Raw genomic sequence first — 20800 nt, 5'->3', positions numbered from 1 at the left:
ACACCTGCCATAATGGCTGTGGTCTTCATGTTCTACTGCTAGACATTTTCATGCAAGACCATTGCAAAGCTTCAGCCTTCCTACTCATCTCTGGACGTATGTGGAGGTTTGGCTAATAGTCTATTTATGAAAGCATCGGTTTAGCCACAATAACCTACCTAACCACACAACCTCCTGATCAGTTCAGAAGAGCATTAAGTAGCACTGACACTACAAGAGACTAATTCAACCCATCCACTTACTCACCAAACACTACAGGAGCTGCAGCAAGGCCAGGACATGACTGAGCAGCTTCATGAGCACAAACAAGGCAGTCTCACCTGGGCAGTTGTAACAACAGATTTGCTGAGGCCTGAGCAGGAAATCTAGTAAATCAGGTCATGGATTTTACTCACAATTGTGTCCAAACCTGCCCTCTAAACAAAGTTTCTAGTAACTTGGTACCTACCCTTCTCAGGTTTGTCCTGTATGTGAGAGGAACCGACGTGTTACTGAGAGGCTTATACTGCTGATGCATACCCAAACATGTTTTAGGAATACCTGGACTAAGCTCAAACAATCTGAAAATTAAGGAGTATGGAGGAGGAGAGTAGGAAGTCTGGAAGTCCAAGTTTCTCTCACAAGGGAAAAAAAAAAAAAATCTATCTTCCTCCAAATTCTATTAGATGCCATCCACTGAAGTTAATTACACATTTTTGTTTCAATATATCTTCACCTCTCCTATCACAGTGGTGACAGAGTTGTGAATGCTTTGCAGCTGCAGAATAATACAAAAACTTCATACTGATATTCTGTTCTGTGCGGATGAGCGGTAAAGGTTAAACATCAGGTCAGCCTTCACTGTGGTGAGCCACGGCTGAAATAAAGCGAACAGCTGATAACCCAATGCTGTAAAAAGAGAAAAAAAAATAACTTTTGCTGAAGTCAGGAGGGCTATCTCACTGAAGAAATTAGTTTTCGTTCTGCAAGAAGGTGATGATGAAAAAAATAATAGGCAAATATCCGAAGGTTTAGAATTATCTTTGAAAAGTGGAATCTTGGCTAAGCATAGGATACAGGTCAGGTTCTATTAAGGATTAGTTCAGATACGTACGCTGGCAAAACGCAAAAATGTAGAGGTTTTTCTTGAAAAGCTCTTCTCCAGACACAAGCAAAAATATTCTAAGCTCAACAGAAGAAGATAGACCACTTTCTGGGAATAATGAAGATGTAAAGCATATAAGGCTATTATTTCTCACTGCATGGGAATATTCCTAGAGCTACTAAACAAATATTATCCTCCTTTTCATAGCATTTACTGCAGGGAGTAAATGAATCTTCAAGTAAATAAGGTAGACCTAAATTGTAGGTAGCAAAAAGTATATCAATACTGCTTTTTTAATTCAATGACCTCTGTAAATGCACTCACATCTGATGGCAAAGTTAAACAGATGAAACAAATTGAACTTAAAACTGGCAGGCCAAACACTACACAATACTTGCTAAGAACTAGAAAATAGCTTCTTGGTGGCTATGCTGCCTTACATAATAACACAGAACAGAGGTTTCAAATTGTGGGATGCATAACAGAGTATGTGAACCACTCGCAACAATACACAGTGCAGTAATACAGACGGAGAACGGAAACAAACCTCAGCAAGTTTAACTGTGCGCATCACAAGATATTCTAAGAACAGAATCAACTTTGTCTTTTGAAATAATTTCATTTCTAACAGAGTAAGGTGGGTGATGCAGAGTGTCCCAATTCAAAGTAGATAGGTACCCATATGTGTCTGCTTTAAGATTAAACATTACTGCACTGGTTTGGTGTGTGCATATTCATGAGACTCAAGCACTCAGTGTTGCCTTTCCCATACTTTGTCAAGTTTTATAGTTCTTCTGGTTGGAAGAAAGTGTGGAGGAATGAAGCTGGGTTAATTAGCATTGATAATATACAACTGTGGGCTGGCTTCGGGGCAGCGGGTTGGCTGATGTAGATAAGATGCAGCTGTGGCTGGTTCCCGTTGAGTGGTTAAGCAGCCAATGAAGAGAGGGCAGCCAACAAAGAGAGAGCAGGAAAGGGAGGAGGAGGAGAGACCTGGATGAGGAGAGACAAGGAGAAGGCAGCAGAGGGACTGGCATGAAGAGTATGAAGAAACAGCACAAACAGTAGATCGACCTTTGAGCCCTGGGGGGGGATTGATGGCCATGCCAGGGCAAGGCATGCTAACTACTTAGTGAAGTTAACTTGGTATGTGATGGTAAAAGACCTTGTTGCAGCTGGCTAGTTTTGGGAGTGCTGCGACAAAACCATGCATCTTTCCCACAGTAACTTTCATTTTTAGACTGAAATAGAACTTATAGTAACTGCTACTGAAGAGGTACAGTTTGCCAAGTTACCAGCTGTGGATGCTACCACATTTAAATCAGTTTAAATTATAAACTCCAAGCTTTAACAGGAAACACTGAAATATTAACAAAGTAAGATTTATAAAAAAATCTCCTGATCTCAGTCTTAGTATACTGTATACCATATAAAGTAAAGGACTGAATGGTGAATTTCACATTCACTACAAATGTTCTGCCAACACTGGCTACAGCAGACTCACTCAGTGTGCCTTAGTCTGTTGTCATGTCTGGTTGTGATCTTCATTCTTTTGGCTCTGATCTAATACTCATTTCCATGTAGGCAGACCTGCACATCTGCTGAGTCTTATTAAAGTTAGTAAGTCAGCAATTAATGGGATTATCTTTCAACATTTCTCTAAATTTTGGATTAGCACAATAATGTAACATGCACTGCCTGTGCTGTTCAAATAAAACAAAAAGCACTGTACAGGATTTCAAGCTACTTTTTCCCCAGACTGAGTCCCAAACACTATTTTCTTAGAAGTAATTATGGTTTCTCCATGCAACATGCACTGATTACAGTACATTCCTCATCAGAGAGGGCACATTTGGGAATCGGGAATATGGAGATGGAACACGAGGAAAGGAAATGCAAAGCAAGTAGAAAAAACACCTTCAACATCTGGAGTCTTTAAAATCAAAGTTAATTTGCTAGAAGTCCAAGTGGTATATACTATAAATGTTAACTAGTCACATAAAACTGAAAAAGTATCCGTGGACAGCTTTTTAAAACCATATTAAAAAGGCATAGTGTTGATCCTTCAGAGAACAAGTCCCCCTGCATTCACCCGCATCTTCACCTTTCCCTGACCAGACCACTATCTTCACACTGTCACCTACAGTCTTAGCAGAGCCACCACGCACTGATCACTCACTTTTGGAGGTGGATGGTAGTGAAATCGATGCTTAGGGATAGAGAAGCTGGAGGGTTGCTGATGGCCATAGGGAGGAATTACAAAGCACTGCTCATGAGACAGGTTGCAGGGGCTGCAAGTCACGGAGATAAAGTGTGACAACCTTATTCCTGGCCATTTGCTGCTGTGGCTTTCCACTCCTACCCTCTTCCCTCATCATAGGGAGAGGAGGTAGCAAGTCTTTGGGCCTTGCTACTGATTCAGCTTTAGCTGGCAGGACCCCCAGAAACCTGTCACTGCTGCTTCCCCACCACAGGGCAGTGGGGCTGCTGGACGGAGCCGGCAGAACCACCCAGCGCAGTGGCTGAAGCACACTGGCATCTCACTTGACTGGAAAATTATGATTTTGAGTAGGCTGCCAATGCACAGCTTGTGGTTTGAAAGTAGCAGCTTATGACTGAAGTCCTGTGCCAAAAACTCAGCATCACTTACTCCAAGGTTCTTATGAGTCACCTACACTTGTACAGACTGGGACAATGGCTTTGCTGATGGCAGTCATTCATGAACTATGTAATGAATAATGGAGGTTTCTTATATGAACAGAGATAATCAAAGTTGAAGCCACATCTCCAGAAAGACATATGACTGAAGAGAAAGCCAGAGTACGAGGACTTCTGTTTACAGGAACCAAGCACTGCTCTTTCACAAACGTAGTTCCTGTATTAACAAAACATTCCCTCAAACCTTGTTTTCACTTTGGTCTTTGAACAAGTATTATCAAGCTGAAAACCTAAAGAAAATATGCCATGGTGTTTTTTTACTTGTAAAGACTTCTGATGGCTTGTTTTTTCACAAAACAACATCAATATCTCTTTCAGCAGTTTTGGACAGTATCTTTTCTTTCTTTTATATTAAGCCTATCTACAAGGCCTAAGGGTGACCATAGTTCCTGACTCTACAAGCCACGTACCATGAGCTTCATATAGTAAAGAACCACAAGGTTACAGTGGAGAAAAAGAAAAGCAAGCAAGAAAGAAAATGGGTACAATAAGCAGGGGCAGCTTCATCACTCCAGGATAAGGCAAGGTAAGTAGATCCCGTAACCAAAGTCATCTACCCTGCTGCTACTGGCTCATTTCTACACCTGCTAACTTCAGGTAATTCCTCCTTCCTTGTCAGCACAGCCTTTTGCCAGTTCTATAACACATAATGGCAACTTTCAGCTCAAGAACTGCTTCCCACACGGCTGTGTGTCACAAAGTCAAGGAGCGTCCTGACTACGTAAGTCACCCTCTTCCCCTGTTGCGACTGTGGGAACACGGGCGAGCTCTGTATCTGAGGGTCACTTCCTCGCTTCCCCATGAGCTCTTTACAGCTTCCTACATGTTTGACAAAGGAAGGGGCCGAGTAAGGTTTGTGTTGCTTTCTTAAGTACCCACTGCATTAATACTGCTATTTTGATTATGAATGCTAGCACAAGAAAAGATGAACAGGATGCACCTCCACCAAGTTCTCCCCCAACTATTTTTTCCTTTTGGTTTTCTGCATAGAACTATGTGAGGTAAGCAACATCCCCTCAAATATTATTTTACTTAACACTGAGATCTTTTCACTGAGTTTTTAATTGGCACTAGCATATTCTGCACAGATGACAGTCATCATTTTCTAAATGTCCCAAGCTCCCATTTACTAATTAAGACACCCTGTTTGTATAAGCAGACTCACTGATCACAAAAGAATCACTTGTGTGAGCAAGCGTTGCAGCACAGAGCCCTGTGTGTTTCTTTCACTTCATTTGTCCAGTCTTAAAATGATTTATTTTCTTCTTGTCACAATATATAAGATAAACAGCATGACACCATGCTAGGCAGCACAGTCTAACTTCATATGAAGGACAGCATCTGCACTACTTGGGTCAGGTAAGGAAAAATGCAGCTGATTGTATCTCATCCAAACCATTGGAATGATTCAAGAGGCAATATTAACATATACTTACTAGGAAAGCGTAGTGATAACTCAGAAAATGACAAAAACAGCTTCCCCTCTATAACCGATAAGTCATTATGAAGTAACAGTGTGTTTGGATTTTTAGACAAATACTAGCAGTTTTTAAAAAAATAAATTTGATCTGACTATAAATTTCACCATTTTGCTCCATTTACGCTGCTTTAGAGGACTTCTCTAACAAGCCAGTCACTGACATTTTCATCTTATACTCTGCCTGGTGATCTGTGCAGTTATTTCATATTCATCTTAACTTAGGGCTATTTTAGAAAATGTGCATATGCTTGAAAACATGAAATTTGCTACTTCTGTTGATAAAAGGACTAAAAGAAAGTATTTTTAGAAAAAGGATGCTAAACCAAAACCCCCAAAAAATCAACAAAAAAACAACCCACAGACCCAAGGCGGGGGGTGGGGGTGGAATCTAATTACAGAAGGTTGAAACTGTAATTGATCTATTACTTCAGAAAATCTGAGCAGAAGTTGTTGAAATAAACACACTGATAGCATTCAAGTCATTTATAATATATCCAAAACTCAGAACAGCCACAGATCCAAACAGAAGTCAATTATTCAATACAAGCCAATAAAGTTACCACTGATAGATGGAAACCGCTTCCCACATCCAACTCCTGAGGCAGTCTGTGTGTGCAGCCAGCATCTGACAACCTGAAGCCCATCCAGCAGCCAGCTGTCACAGACACAAGTTGTTCCACCCATTCCCCTCCCTCCTCCTGGCCGTCTGCTCCCACCACTTTCTGTGCATCAGTGCTGGCACGCATTCAGCCCCAGGATGCAGTCTGGGAAAGTTAAGTCATCAGAAATGTAACCCCACCAAAAAAATAAAGCAGCCAGTTTCACGCATTTGTTCACCTTAGATGCACCACAGCTTGGCCAAAGATAGAAATTTATTGATGAGGAAAGGAATACAAGACGCCCTTTCCAGAAGCAAGTAGCCACTGGATAACGTTAATCACATTGAATCACATCTCAGTGGGGTTGGAGCAAACAGTAGGGAAGGGGGGGTGTGTAGCTCTGTGTGTATGAGTCAAAAAACTATTCTCTAAAAATGCATGGCTTCAAAATTTAAAGTAATGCCCTAATTAAAGAACAAGCTGCATGGTATTAACTGCACAATAGCATCACAACAGGCTACCAGGCACTACCCCCTGTTCTGTGAAAGTTTACAAGCGAATATAAAATTATGAACTTAATAAAGAACAAAGCTCCGATGGAGGGAAAACAGGCGGTTGCTCGTCCCTTACAGCAGCATCAGCGGTGCAGCTGTGCGGCACCCCGGCTGCTCCGTGGCGAATGCCTTTCCTCCCCCAAGCCAGGGGCAGGCAGCCCACTGTCAGGCTCCCCAAGCAATTCAGTCTCCCTGCCAAGTAATTAACAACCATCATCTACGAAACACAGAAAAACAAGCAGCTCCCTGGGAATGCTCTCTGCACCAAAACAGAAATATAAAGAACCCAAAGCTGGACACTTCACAAGAATTCAAATGCTTCCTGCTTTTGACCTGGTTGGGAAAAAAAAAAAAAAAAAGGGAAGAATAGTCACAAAAAGCCTGATTTAAGTACATTTAGGGCCTTCCTGTGAGATCATTCAAGAAGGACCTTTCTTGCCCAGTCCTTTTAAAGTCTACAATAATTACGCCAGCTTTTACATTGTCTCTTGTCCATAAGGAGTGAGAGATCACCGTTTTACACTAATTTCATCCGTTCACAATCATCCTTACAGAAGGAAGTGAAATACAGGTCGCCTAGAATCCAAATGGGAAAAAAACCCTTAGCCCTAAATTGCCAGACATGACCACTGATCATGCTGTCCACAGAATTCACTCCAGATTAATAGACCTGCACATCAGTACAGTTGCCTCTTGAACATACATACAGATTGAAATGGCTTTACATTTTATGCTATGAACCTGCAGAGAGATACAAATTCAGAACTGTTCTATTGTTTAGTCCTCTCTTCTCTCTTTTCCAGACCCCCATTTAAAATATACATTTTAAAAAAGATAAAAAAAATAACTGCATGGTGAATTTAAGATGTCATTTCATAAAACTTCTTAAATTGGAGAATTAAAATAATTTCTGATGCAGACTTCGATGAGTATTTACCATACTGTTCCAAAAACCTTAATAGCCACATGAATATTTATCTTTGAATGTGCAAAAGGATAGGAAATGTGGTTGTTGTTTGGGTTTTTGTTTTGTTTTTTTTTTTAAAAAAAAAAAAAAAAAGTCATGCAATGTAAATATATATTAAACTCAACTACATTTCAGGAAGAGAAAGAATTTTGTAATAGCTCAAATTTTGTCCAACACATCTGAAGGATGTGCAACCTTTCACTTTGCAAACATTTTGAAAATGAGGACATTTGAAGGCCCAAGGACAGAACAAGAAAAGGCTGCTCAACCCCCAACTGCGGCTACGCCAGACAGAGTGAGACAGCCCCCCCACCAAGAGGAGAAATGTTTTCTTCTCCATCCCTCCACATCCCCGTAGCTCGCACTGCTCACTTCTCAACAGCTCTAACACTCACCAGGTTTCTCTCTAGGCCAGCGTAGCCCCCTCCAGCCAGCAGGCCAGTGGACACTGGTTTTATCTCAGGCGCTTGTGCTGTGTCAGTGAGCTGAACTGGCTCGTGGATGAGACCCACCCAAAGGTCTGGGAAAGTCCCACAGAGGGACTGGGCAGCCTTTTGGCAGCAACTGGCCTCTGGATCACTTGAGCTGTTCATAGAACCGCAGCCCAGCAAAATATGGCTGACTTCTATGCTATATTTACTGTTTTCCTTCAAGCCTCGGGTTTTGGCATCAGAAGGAAGTGTATCAAAATAGTCATTAAAAAAAAGCAGATGGCTTGCATGTTGGGGAAGAAAGTTTTCCAAAACAGAAAGTAAATAAAATCTATGAAGTTACTCTAAAACATAATATTTGTTTAAGTCTACACATTTAATTCTTTATATAAAACAAGGTTTGGAAATATTCCAATCCCTCTCCAACCTACATAACCTAACCCAGCTGTTGCCTTCTCTTCTTTTTTTTTTTCTTCTTTTTCAGTGACAGGTCAGGATTGTAAGAACTTTTTCACAAGCAAGTAAGAGCACTCACAGTGTTTTAAATATTTTATGTCAATCAAAAGGACAGATTGTGTTTCCTTACTACCTATACTTCTCAAGGTCAATCATTGCCTGTAAGGAACACATAGTCACTAAATTTCCAAACTCTTAATGTTACAGAAATTTATTCCTTTTATTTTATAATAGTCACAAATCTAGGATAAGAGAGGAGAGATGGGGAAGAGGAGCATTCCATAACCATTTTGAATTTTTAGTAAAGACTCAACAAATTCACTGGGTTTACAAGCACTGACATAAACCATTATACTGTTTATATAGCACCTACCAGGTGAAAAACTAATGTAAGTCTCAGGGTGCTGCAGTCACAAAGCCAAGCAAAGTGATGGTACGAATGAAAACACTTAAGCCTCTGTTGACTTCTGGGTCAAAGTATCATTGAACCTTTCAAAATGACATTGATTTAAATCAATTTTTCAGCAATGCTTTCCCCCTATAATGAACACTACTACTAAAAAAAAAAATAATCTGTAAAGTTTCAGTCTTCAGAAACATCAAAACTTCAGAGAAGGTACATTCTACATATTTTCGTATTTGTTATGGGCCTTTAGTACTTCAAAAACCAGCTTTGCTCAGGCACCTGGACACACTCTGAATTGCACTTTGTGATAGCAGTAGATACGCTGCCGTATAAATTTATACCTTTCTATAAGCTTCAGGTGCTACTCCCCTCTCACCCAGTCCCAGCAGTCAGTACTGGAAGGATTTTTTTCCATTTTGGACTGGAGGCAGCCAGTGCTTCAGCAAGCAACTCAGTGCTTCTCCGAGATACTGTTTAGGAGTGTCCAGGGATATTTGTCAACACAATTTCAAACCCAGACAGTCCAGAACTACTTGCTGTCACCTTTTCTATGCGTACTGTCTATATCCATAGGTTTCCTACATCATTCTGAGAAGGTGATGTTAGGAGATATCTATATGCTATTCCACAGGCTGATAGAAGCTCACCCCTTCATACCCTTCAAGCCAGGTATTTTCACCATAGTCCACCCTGCATTAACTACTTTCATACAACTTTTAACTGGAGTGTGGGAAATTACTGTCTGAAAAACACCATGATAGTATAACCTCTGTCACTTTAAAGCACATACAAATATTTGATCTCTAAAATAAATTTTAAAAAGTTGGAGATCACAACTTCACCAATATATTGGACATTCAGACTAACACAGTTATATGTAAGTATACTGTAGGCCTCTGCAAACCAAAATAACGCAAAGTAAGCAAAAGGGCAAGAGGGAAGATGAGTTGAAATACCAAAAATAGTAGTTATGGTACCACATGGAGCTTCCTGAAAATCAGTCAGGGTTTAATGTTACATTTACAGGAAAAGAATATGCATTGCAGATCCCAGAAAACAGCTCTTAAGAGCTAGATCAGTGGGGAAAAAAAAAGTTTCCTATATCCACATGTAGATTCTTCTCAGGATACAGCAAAATAATGCATAAAGAGTGGGAAGAAAGGTGTGATTCCCATCCTTTTGGTTGATTATCAAAAGCTAGAGGGAGAAGGGAAATTTCAAATTTGATCATAAAACAAATAAAGGAGTCAACAGAATGATTTCAAAACAAATATTCCTTGTATCCAAGAATAATCAGATGCCCACAAGTATTGAAATCAGGAGAGCTAGGGTAGAGCTATTTGCATACATCTGCTCCAGGCTTCTCTAGCAAATCCCTCAAACTCAGTCCACCAGTGACTCCCTTCCCTCTATTTAGTCTCAGAGGGCTTTCCAGAGGGAGGCCAGCATTCTGAACCTAAACCTTCCACAGATCTGCTTTGTCCATCTCTCTGTGGAAAACTGAATTCAGAATACTTACTGTCTTATATTAAGCTGTTAGGGTTGGGTAAGCCTTTTCATGTAACTTACCCTTAGGCTGAACTTTTCTCAGAACTGAAAAATCCACTCACTTACAAGTAAAGCAGTATTTTCAATAGTAATCTTAAAAATTCAGTTGCAAGTGTATTTGTAATGGAAACAATCCAAACCTTTCACTGGATGGTGCAATAAAAGAAAACATCCTTTAATTCTGGAAGCCAATTCTGTACATTCAATGTAGTAGCATAAGCATCAGTTAAATGGATTATTGCAACAATATATGTGAAAACCTGATTGTAAGCCAGAAGCATACATCTACTTCCTAGAACAACGAGAGATAACATTCTTAGAGCCAATGCTTACTTATAGAATTGTCCTACAGAAACCTTGCAGCTGTAAACAGCTTGATGAATCTGGCAAATAAGCTAGGAACAGAAACCACTTATAAACATGACAAAACTGATTTGCTTTTAAGAAAATCTTGAGCTGGTGAAAGCAGCAGCAAAATGAGCCAAAAGCTGCAGATTTCTCTGTGTGGCAGATGCATCAGGCAAGCGGTTCAAGAGACTGCAAGCTCATTTACTGAGAACAGGAGGAAAAAGCCACCAGAGCATTCCAGTTGTATTGCATCATGAGGCAGCTGGATGTTCACTGGTCTATTTACTTCAAACTAGAAAGTTTAACTCTTGGTGTTTCTGGACACAAAACCACCAGAAGTCTTGAAGAGATGAAAGTTTAACAGAAGCATCCCGTTCAGTCTTACCTGGTTCAGAAGACATTGTTTGTAAATATAAGCCGGTACCACTGCACGAGGACTTGATTTTGCAATGGCAATAACCCCGTGACAGGCTCACATATATCCTATCTACAAGTCTTATAAGTTGCCAGAAAGGACTTCTCACCAGATGTTCTGTATATGCTGACAGTTTACATGCTGGGTCTTTCAATTACACTATGCTCCTCCTCTTCAAAGGCAAGCCTGTTTTGAGAGGAAAAACGTAAGCATGCAAACCAGTCCGCTCAGAGAAGAGAGTGAAGTCTGCTCACTACTAAAGAGGAAAAACAAAGGAATCGGCTTATGTAACCTACAAACTGCTGGAGAGAGGAGGAGGGACTGCTGTAAGTTGTTTTGGTTAATGCCTCAGCTAGTATGAAAGTTCTGTCACTATTAATTGTGTTGCTCTTTGAAATTAAAGCAGGATCAGGGTTAAAGGACAAGTTAATACATCTCTCCAGTTGGTACTTTGTTCTCTCTTTATACCGCATGACGTTCATTTCTAATCTTTTTCATTGCACAATCTGTATTTAAATTTATGCCTAAAAGGAAGTAAATACAACATGCAGGACACCAGAACAGCGACCAAAAATGTCTACATTAAAGAACTGTCATGAAAACATTAGTTTGTCACAGATTAAAAGTCACTAAAATAATTAAAAATCGATTTTTAAATGGTATAAACTAGAAGTTGTGTTCCAGGGTAGAATACAGAGACATTAGAGTGAATGCTGAACTGTGAAAATGCACATTTTTAAAAAGTGAAAGCATTAACTGAAAAGAGAAGTTAATGCAAGTAACTTTATTATTCACAGCTCTTACACCACGTGATCCCCGGTTGCCACACTTTCATCCCAGCAGGAGAAAGAAACTGGGATGTAAATCCAGCCCTGTCAATTTGGATAATATGAATCACAATTTAGCAGCCAGCTTGTCATTCAGTGCAGCTGAGGTCATCTTCAACCGCTGCCTTGGTCCAAACCGCAGGTCTCTACAGCCTGTTCCACCACCGGTCCTCACATTCAAGGCTCTGCAGAAGCACAGCACTGCAGAGCTGCTCTGGAGGACAAGTACCACGGGTTACAGGGAACAGGCTTGCAAAACAACCCATTGTTATGAGTATCTGTTTTTTACTGAGGAGACAGCCCTCTGGAATAGGGCAGCTAATTATTTCCTTTCTATTACAGATGTTGAATAAAGGGGGTTGTTGCCAAAAACAGTAAAAGCAACTATTTTCCTCCAGTAATTTCAACACTTCAGTGCCTTTTTCTTTTTGAGATGAGCAGATGCAAGTTCCACACATATGGATTTGAAATCTAAATGGAACCCATTTTTAGCACTTTGACCAAGATTTTCATGTGTTGTTTTTATTTTGAGCATTTATTTTTAAACTGCTGGACTAGGAAGCTGCATTTCGCCATCCTTGATACTCCTAGCAAGTAATCCCAGGCTCCTTAAAGGCACATGTAAACTGTATTCACCCAGGTCATCAACACAGCATTAAAACAAACAATAACAGTAGCTGAGTTTCGTAAGACTAAGAGAACTCTAGTGCACAGGTTACATCTCTGTTTTCAAGTTCACCTCCAAGAGTTCAAAGCTTGCCCCCTTTTTTGGGCTGCCACATGAAGTACATCTACCACAGAACACCTTGTCTCTCCAGAAAAGCCTTTGCTGAGAAGATAAATTTTCTACTCAGTTTCCCATATTTGAAACAAACCACTTTCCGCACCAGCCTGGTTCGTCCACCTGCCAGTGAGGCTTTGTGAGCCTTGCTTCACTTGGTGTACACTTCCCAACCCAGGAAAACTACTGATAATGCCTGTCATACAAGTATGTGACAGACTTTAAATTCAGATGGGTTCAGCAATACAGTTTTCAATTTTCACACAAGCAATATAGTAGGCTGGAAAACTGTAAGAGAAATTGCTACAAAATAATACAGGAAACAGTTAGTTCAGATAAGCAGCTACATAAATGCAAGTTACTAATCGCTGTAAGCAAAGAGGAAGGGTCACACAAGTAAAAATAGAGGCCAGAGAGGAAATCAAGTCTCCCTTTCCAGGAAACGTATGTAATTACTGTTACAAACTTTGTAACGTGACACACATGGGGTGGATGACATCTGACCTACCAGACTCTGCTGTCTGTTCACCCATTCCTGCTGCAGGGACAAGGCAGAGAACCAGCGAGAGATCAGAGCTCTGACCAGCCCCCGAGAGGTCCACCTTGGACTGCGCAGGCAACCACCCCACTCGCACCAGCCCCCAGAGAGTAACATGGCTCGTCTGCCGCTCAAGGAGAGAGAAGGAATTCTACACACATGAAGGAAACTGTGGATTTTATTTCATTTCCAGAAGGAGTAACATTAAAACAGGTATAAAGTCGTCACCAAAGCCCATCTTTAAAACACATGCTTAACTCCTCCTTTTTAAAAAAAGGTAAAAGATTAATTGTTTGATCTCTATTTGATTAGCTAGCAGATGAGGGGATCTGAGAGAGATTAAAACTAATACAATGGGGACATCTCATTAACCTACTTCCTTGGTTTCACATGAGTTTTATACCAACTTTGCTCACTCTACGAGCAGAAATGTGCAAACCGCACAATGCAGTTATATTGGCAAGTATTAGTTCAAAACTCATTGGCAAGAAGTACAGCTGTGTCTTACCTGTCACCAGAACATGCCTGTTAAAGATAATTAAGGTAATAAAAAATAATGTTAGTTTTATTAAATTTCTCTAAAAAGCAGAAGAGGAGCATGAAGAATAACTTGTTAAATAAAACATTCTCATTAGTGGGTAATAAAAATTGTGCTACTGAGTAGTTGCTGTCATTTAGTATGAATGAAGTATCTACACAATCTAAAACCAGCATGGTTTTAGTCCAGACACTTGCACAGCAGACTAGTTCTATGATACTAAGTTACCTCAAATCAAAATTATTGGAGTGATTAAATCATATGTGAGCCAATAATTAAGAGTTTTTACAAACACCTCGCAACATACAGCATTTATTGATTTTCCACCTCCAAGCACTTTTCAAACTAAACGTCACAAGTTTTCTCTCAGTACTTTCCCTCTTTTACAGATACAGGGACTCAAATTATGTACCTGACTCATTTGAATATTCCTGATGTGATGAAGCTGGAATTAAGAAGGAAGTCACAAGAGTACTGTTAGGAAACCTGGAAAGCTGAACTAAGTATTACGAGCTACTTGGGCAGCATGCCACACTGACACACCCCCAAAAACATGTAAGCTCATGTGACAGTGAATCACAGCCCGGCATTCAGCATGGATGTCTTAGTTTGGCTCCTCTTTACTGCACATTCACTTCAGGCATCAAGCATTTGAGAAGAGGTTTGCTGAGGATGCTGCATCAGGACATGATATGAAGTTTCTGCAGGCCAGTGAAGACAAGTGATTTTTGTCCCATCCAAAGGATCAGTAACCCATGCAACACCCTCACACAGAATGTAGCATGAGCATTTCTGGATTTCAAAATATCAGTGCTCTGCACTGAAAGCATCCCCCAACTTTTTTTCCCTGTGAGAGAACTTGAGACATTTCAACAAGTCCAAGACAGATGTAAAAAGCACAACAGCTAAAAAGGCACCTGTCACACGGCTCCCAGAAAGTTGGTGCGGTTGACTTTTACAGTTATTTACCAGTAGTTCAGAAGCACAGCATTTTAGTCATGGACAAAAATGAAAGCATGCTTTGTGCTTACCCCAAAATAGCTTCTGAGGTGCTATTAAAAGCATCTCTTAAAAGCTCAGCAGTAGTCTGCAGACGGGTTCAACTTGGCTCCCAGCTATTCTCAGGGCAATGAGACTAGCTACCAAGATACCACACACCTTTGTCCCAAAGTGACCCCCAGTTCTGTCAGACCTTATATGTTTTTTTCATGCATTTTTCATGATTCTTGGGATAGTTAAAAATCAGTAACAAGTGATTTTATTCAGAAGGCTGGATGGATATAAACAATAGCTTGAATAAAAAAATCCAAAGCACACAACTTGCTAAATACTGTAGCTTTGGACAGACACTTCTATAACAATGGAGTGAAGAAAAAAAAAAGTCTGAAAATTCGTTTGGGTGCAGACACACAAAAGAAAGAACACCTTTGGAACTGCAGGTACACAGGAATGTACACTTGTCTAGTTCAAAACTTGGGAGAAAGCTGCACTGCCTCAGGCAGGCTAAACGGAAGGTGACCGTCACCTTCCTACCTGCACCTTCTTCTTGTACCGCAGCAATGACTATCCTCTACTTTCTTTTTGAGCGCTGTGCAAGAGCTCAAGCAAGGCTTGCCACTGGTGCTTCATGGTTTCTTTTGATCATAACTGAGGACACACTTAGGGCTTCCTGCCTCTCATCACCATGGGTGGATAGTATAATCTCAGAGCCAAAACATAGCAAAGTAAATGGCTTTAAAAGTCAGGCAGCCAACTACCAAGAGCTACAAACAAGGAAAACCACCACATGCGTGTTCAGTTTACCCTCTCTGCCAAGGAAAAAGAGGTGAAGACCAAAAGGATGCCATGAATGTTAGTGCTGCATTTTAGTTTAGTGTTTCTACGACCAAGACAAGCAAACCCCACTCCCACCATTCCCCTTGCAGCTAGTATCACATTCCTCCCTTACAAAAATGTCCAGCCCATGGTAAGCCAATGCAACCTAGCAGGCAAAGCAAATTTTTGTTCCAGGTGAGCAAGCTGAATCAGTGTTTTGTACAATGTGACAAGCTCCGGGAGGTACATTGTGGTCATAGCACAGCCAGAGGGAAGGAACATGATGGCCCTTCCCAGTGCCAGGCTGTCATGTAAACGGCTCTGAAATCTCCTCAAGGGACAGCAACAGGGGGTCAGCCCAAGGCCTGTAGATGTAAAGGACGACTGAATGCAGGACACTTGACTGGGTACCGAAGGAATGAAATTCACGTGTCATTGCCTGAGATCCTCACGAGAGACAAAGAGAGAGAGTCTGTGTGCAACCCAAGAGCTCCCTTATGCCAAGGGCTGGCTGCTGGAAAAGGAACTCTTCTCCTTGCACTGGGTCTTGTCTGGCACCACAGCAAGCCTGTTCACCCCATTAACCTGCCAGAAGTGTATTCATTTTCTTTTGGATTGTTCTGTCAACTTAGCAGGCTGAGATGGCCCATGGGGTCAGATAAGCATCACTGTCAACAGAGGAGAAAGTGGGAGAGAACAAAATCCTTCCAGGAAGCAGACCTAATTATTTGCTGTCTTGTTAAGCTGTGTCCTTCAAGCTTTGCCACACAAGCACGTGAAGAAGAAACAAACAGCCATATGACAACTCAAGATCTGCAGGTATATAATGAATAAAAAGATGGGGAAAAAACTTTTAGATTAAGCAAATGACCTACTGAAACAAGTGACCACCATGAAAAGGAGAGAGGAGGAAAAGTCCACACAGAAGTGGGATGGGGTGGGGGTGTGTGTGTGTGTTTAGGAATGAGTATTCAGTACTGCTGCAGCAAGGAAAAATAACAATAGCACCTTAAGATAGGTAACTAGCCCCCAGCAAGGTGAGAAACACTATGGGAGACTCTGGATCTGCAGCCCAAACAGAAACAAGTTTGTTGAAAGGACGCTTTCTGAAATCAAAACCTTTTCCATCACTCCCTCCCCTAGCTCTCCTGGTTCACATGCAAGGAGATTTAAGACAAGCAGCCTCAAGGCAGGTGTGATGCACAACTACCATGCCATAATTAGAAACTAAACAGTATTTTTCCATCTTTTTTTCTTTTCTTCCAGCTCAGCTGTATCATGTGCCCCAAAGGGAAAACCTGTGGCTGCACAAGGACCCAAAGGACACACAATAAAACTTCTAAGGGGAAAAGTGTGCCTTTTTGTCCTACATTAGTACAGCATTTTTCATTGTAGCATCTTGGTGTCTGCAATTTAGTTCAAGCATAAAAGTAACACAAGCAACTACAAAACTCTCCAACCAAAATTAAATGGTTGCAGTTCTACAAAATCAAAGAACTACATTAAATATTATTGAGCACCAGGTCACCGACATCTATCCTATTAGCATTTATAAAAGGACTACTTTTGCTGTGGGGACTGTATGTTTTATACTAACCATATAAAGCTTTTTTTCTGTAGTATTCCCATACTTCAAAAAAAAAAAAAATATCCAGGAATCTAATCTGTCGTTCACTTTTTAATTAATCTTCTCTAGGAAAGAAAGACCAGCAATTTTTAAAGGACTTTTGGTTTTAGATGTGGGAAGTGGTTAAAGGCTTTGCCTCCATCAACTGGGTTTGATTTGCCAATTCTCCTGTTTAACAAAAAAGGCTTAATGGTTCGCTATTTCTTATACCTCCTTTTACATATGTATATATATATAAACGAAAATTGAGAGAAAGCTTCATGTTATGATTTAGGGAAGAGGAAATTACTGTGTTTATAGCATTATCCATTCTTATTACACTAACACACAGTTAAGAAATACATACAGAGAAGACCCTCTGGTCCTGCAGCTCTACTTTTTCGCATGTTGTCTTCATTGCTTTCACTTTCCCATACCTTCCCCCTTGAGAAGGCTGCTTCTTCAAGCCTCCTGCCTTCAACCACAGCTGCTGCCTCTTCCCCAGTGACAGTATTACCTCTGATGATGACATTCCCACTTGCCACTGTGCTCTCCTGCCAGCCAAGACATGCAGCTACACCAGCAGAGCCGGGTGGTGCTGGGTCAGGAGAGCAGCTCTGTTGCCCCACCAGCTGGGAATCATGTTGTAGCTGTTGGCACAAAAATCCATACCCTTCTTCAAGGGAGGGTGGAAAAAAGGGACGAGGAAAAATCTTGTGACCAGCCCTAGCAGTATTGTGCCACCTGCCTTTACTCACCTTCACAGATTCAACATATCACGCATTTAACATCTTTGCAAAACAACTTACGGGCACAGACTTTCATTTTCCAGTTAGATCAGCTTTTGGTCACACGTACAACACACACGTACCCCTGAAAAAAAACTCCACAACCCAAGCCAGAAAGACCAGCACACAGGATTTTCTTCAGATTCAGCAGTACAGTAAAAAGCTGAATCTGTAACTTAAAAATTATCCCTGCCACGTTAGAATTCCAAGCAGTACAAAGACACTCAAATGAAGCAGGTCAGAATGCAGTGACTGTGATTTTGCTTCCATTAAAAAAAAAAAAAAAAAAAAAAAAAAAAAGTTTAGGCAGTGATAGATACTAAAAATAACATAAAAATTAGATTATTTGAATTATTAAAAAACAGCATGGAAGATTCACAATAAGCACCAAAGTAGAATTAATACATCAGTACGTTTTTGCAGTAGATAAAAGCATACAAACCATGGTCAGGAAAAAAAAATATTAAAAAAAAATCATTCAGTCAGATATTCTGTGTCTGAAAAGAAGCAGCAGCAGATGTTTGGGTAACCTGTGGTAGTAGGCAGCAAACACACAATCCTCATGGCTTCCAGCATCAGTTGTTTAGGGATCACCTACATCAGCAGATGCATTTGTGCAACTGTATTTTACCAGCTGCTGGAAGACATTTTAACCGTAAATCTGTTCAGTCTTTTCCTGAATCCCATTTATATTATTTCATGATATTATTTGTTTACACAGAATATGGGACAGTATAGGTATTTTCAATATATTCTACTTTAACTCTGACTCCATGCTTTCTAGGGGAGAGAAACTTGATGGCACAATACATTTGCCCCTCCCCTTCCACCTTTCTCTGTCCTCCCTGTCACATTATAGAAAGTGTCAGATGAACTTTCTACAGAAGACATCAGTTCCTAAAACTCATGGAGCCATAGACTGGTTTGGGCAGGAAGGGACCTTTAAGGATCACGCAGTTGAGTCCCCCTGCACGCACAGGGACTGCTTTCACCAGATGAGGTCTCAGGGCAAAAAATTCCACTACCTGTTTGTAACTATTTCCTTCTGCCTCAAATATATGAACAGCTTTAGTCTCCTGACTCTGTTCTGCTAGAGCCAATTTAATGTAGTACTTACAGGGGAGTCAGCAAATCAGGACCTTCTTTCCAGAACTTTCTCGCCCCTGCCATTAATACCTAGTACTGCTTTTTTTCCCAGTCCATCCAGCCTTGTGTATATCAAGCATCCAGAGAAAACCTATCAAAAAGAACTCCTCAGATCAATTTCAAAGAAGGAAGGTAACATTAGGACAGTGGTGACAAATAAGAGAATGTAGAAGTGTATTTCAGCTTTTGGTGCAATAAGGGTGCAAGATCAGAGCAGTTGTGAATGTTTTACATAGTAGAGGTTGTGCTGATAGTTAAACACAGCCTTCACAGAGACATCAGCACTAATGAAACTGTAATTTCCTTTAAATTATTGCTGTCCACACCCCAGACCTCATCAGCCAGACAGTAATAGCTTTTCATCATTTATTTTAACGCAAAATAATCAATAAGCTTTTCCCCACGGTTCTTTTACTGTTATCTATTAACTCTAAAAACCTAGAATCAGAAGACAGCTCTAAAACAGACACAGCCAAGTTTAGTTGTCTTTCTTACGTAAAGGGATTCTAAAATGCCACCTGATTTTGCAATAGACTGGATTAAAGCAGTTTCAGTGATCTACAAAGAAAGTCTTAATCCATCAAAACATGACCAATAGACTACAGTATAAAAGAACTGTAAGTGTTGGATTGAGCAGCTTTTCCCTCTCATCATGACTGTATTCTGTGCATTGTTTTGCACTGAAAATGTCTAGTATCAAATTGCAGGAATATCACGTTTCTGTTAGCTTTGTGGATCATTTATGCAAGCTGAGGACATTCCATAGAAGACATACACAAAAAACCCAAAACAACTCAGCTACTAACCAGTTTTACTCCAGGGTTAAGCAGCAAGCCAAAAATCATTCTACAGTTTTCAGAATTTTTCAACAGTAGGAAAATTTTGGAATATTCTTAGTCAAACCAAAGAAACATCAGCAATAAGACAAGTAACATCAGCAGTAAGACAAGTCTGGAAAAATTAAGTCAATTTTTTAAAAAGACTATATTTTACAATTAATAAAAATCAGGTTTATAAACACACGCACACGAATTACAAGCAGTAATTATCCTGTTATGGCAGAAACCAGACCACGGCTTGCAGAATAAGTGGCAAAAGGGGGAAAAATTGGTGGTCAAGGTGCTTTAACTACAGTGCTCTAGACTGAGTTTTTAATAAGAGCATTATCCAAAAATAACAGGATGCTAGTAAACAACAGAGGGGTGTGCAGCATTGCCAACTTTACAAAGGGCAAATGGTTCTCACCCTGCTAACTGTGAAGATTTCATAATATTGTATTTTAACTGTTGTGTTTCGATTCTTAGATAAAGCTTTAATTCCACCACTAAGTCTTCCATTTATTTTGGCTTATAGCAGCTATCTTTAAAAGCTTGTAGCAGCTCCCACAGTTAAAACTGCCTTACACAGAGAAATCTTGACAAGCCAAGGGACCAAAACACTTGCCAGTTGCACTGCAGTGGGTGGCCAAGTCATAACAGCAACATAAGGTTTCAAGCAATGGTGTGAACAAGAGCTACTGAAGAGAACAGACATCAAAATTAGTCATGGAAACCTGCCTTGGCACATAGAGCTGCCAGAGAACTACTACAGCTGTAGAGAAAAGTGGCAACAGGTAATTTTATATAAGCTATGAACCCTTTTGATATTTTAGAAAGCTTAATAATACTTGAATGTGTTCAATGCAAGTAAAACCAGCATCAAATTATTTTTCTAGGTACTTTATTTTAGTTTCAATTTAACATCTGCAAGCATGAT

The 20800-nt window shown here is 40.3% G+C and overlaps 1 protein-coding gene across 10 annotated transcripts in view; it reads right to left on the bottom strand.

Annotated features, from left to right (window-relative positions):
- LOC308065808 (protein bicaudal D homolog 1) overlaps window positions 1-20800 on the bottom strand; it is a 318237-nt gene that overhangs the window by 47336 nt on the left and 250101 nt on the right. The window contains exon 1 of one of the 10 annotated variants that reach the window (XM_080392279.1): window positions 10977-11109. The exons of 8 other annotated variants lie outside the window; for them this stretch is intronic. In XM_080392279.1, coding sequence (XP_080248405.1) covers window positions 10977-10992 — 16 coding nt within the window. In that variant the 5' untranslated portion in view covers window positions 10993-11109. Of the gene's footprint in view, window positions 1-246; window positions 336-10976; window positions 11110-20800 lie in introns of those variants that run through there. One more of the 10 variants, XM_080392285.1, reaches the window with a different exon arrangement.

The sequence above is a fragment of the Falco punctatus genome (genome assembly GCF_963210335.1).
Source record: "Falco punctatus genome assembly, chromosome: 6".
Classification (NCBI taxonomy): domain Eukaryota; kingdom Metazoa; phylum Chordata; class Aves; order Falconiformes; family Falconidae; genus Falco; species Falco punctatus.
The sequence above is the reverse complement of the archived record's forward strand: the minus strand, read 5'-3'. Positions and strand labels throughout refer to the sequence as shown.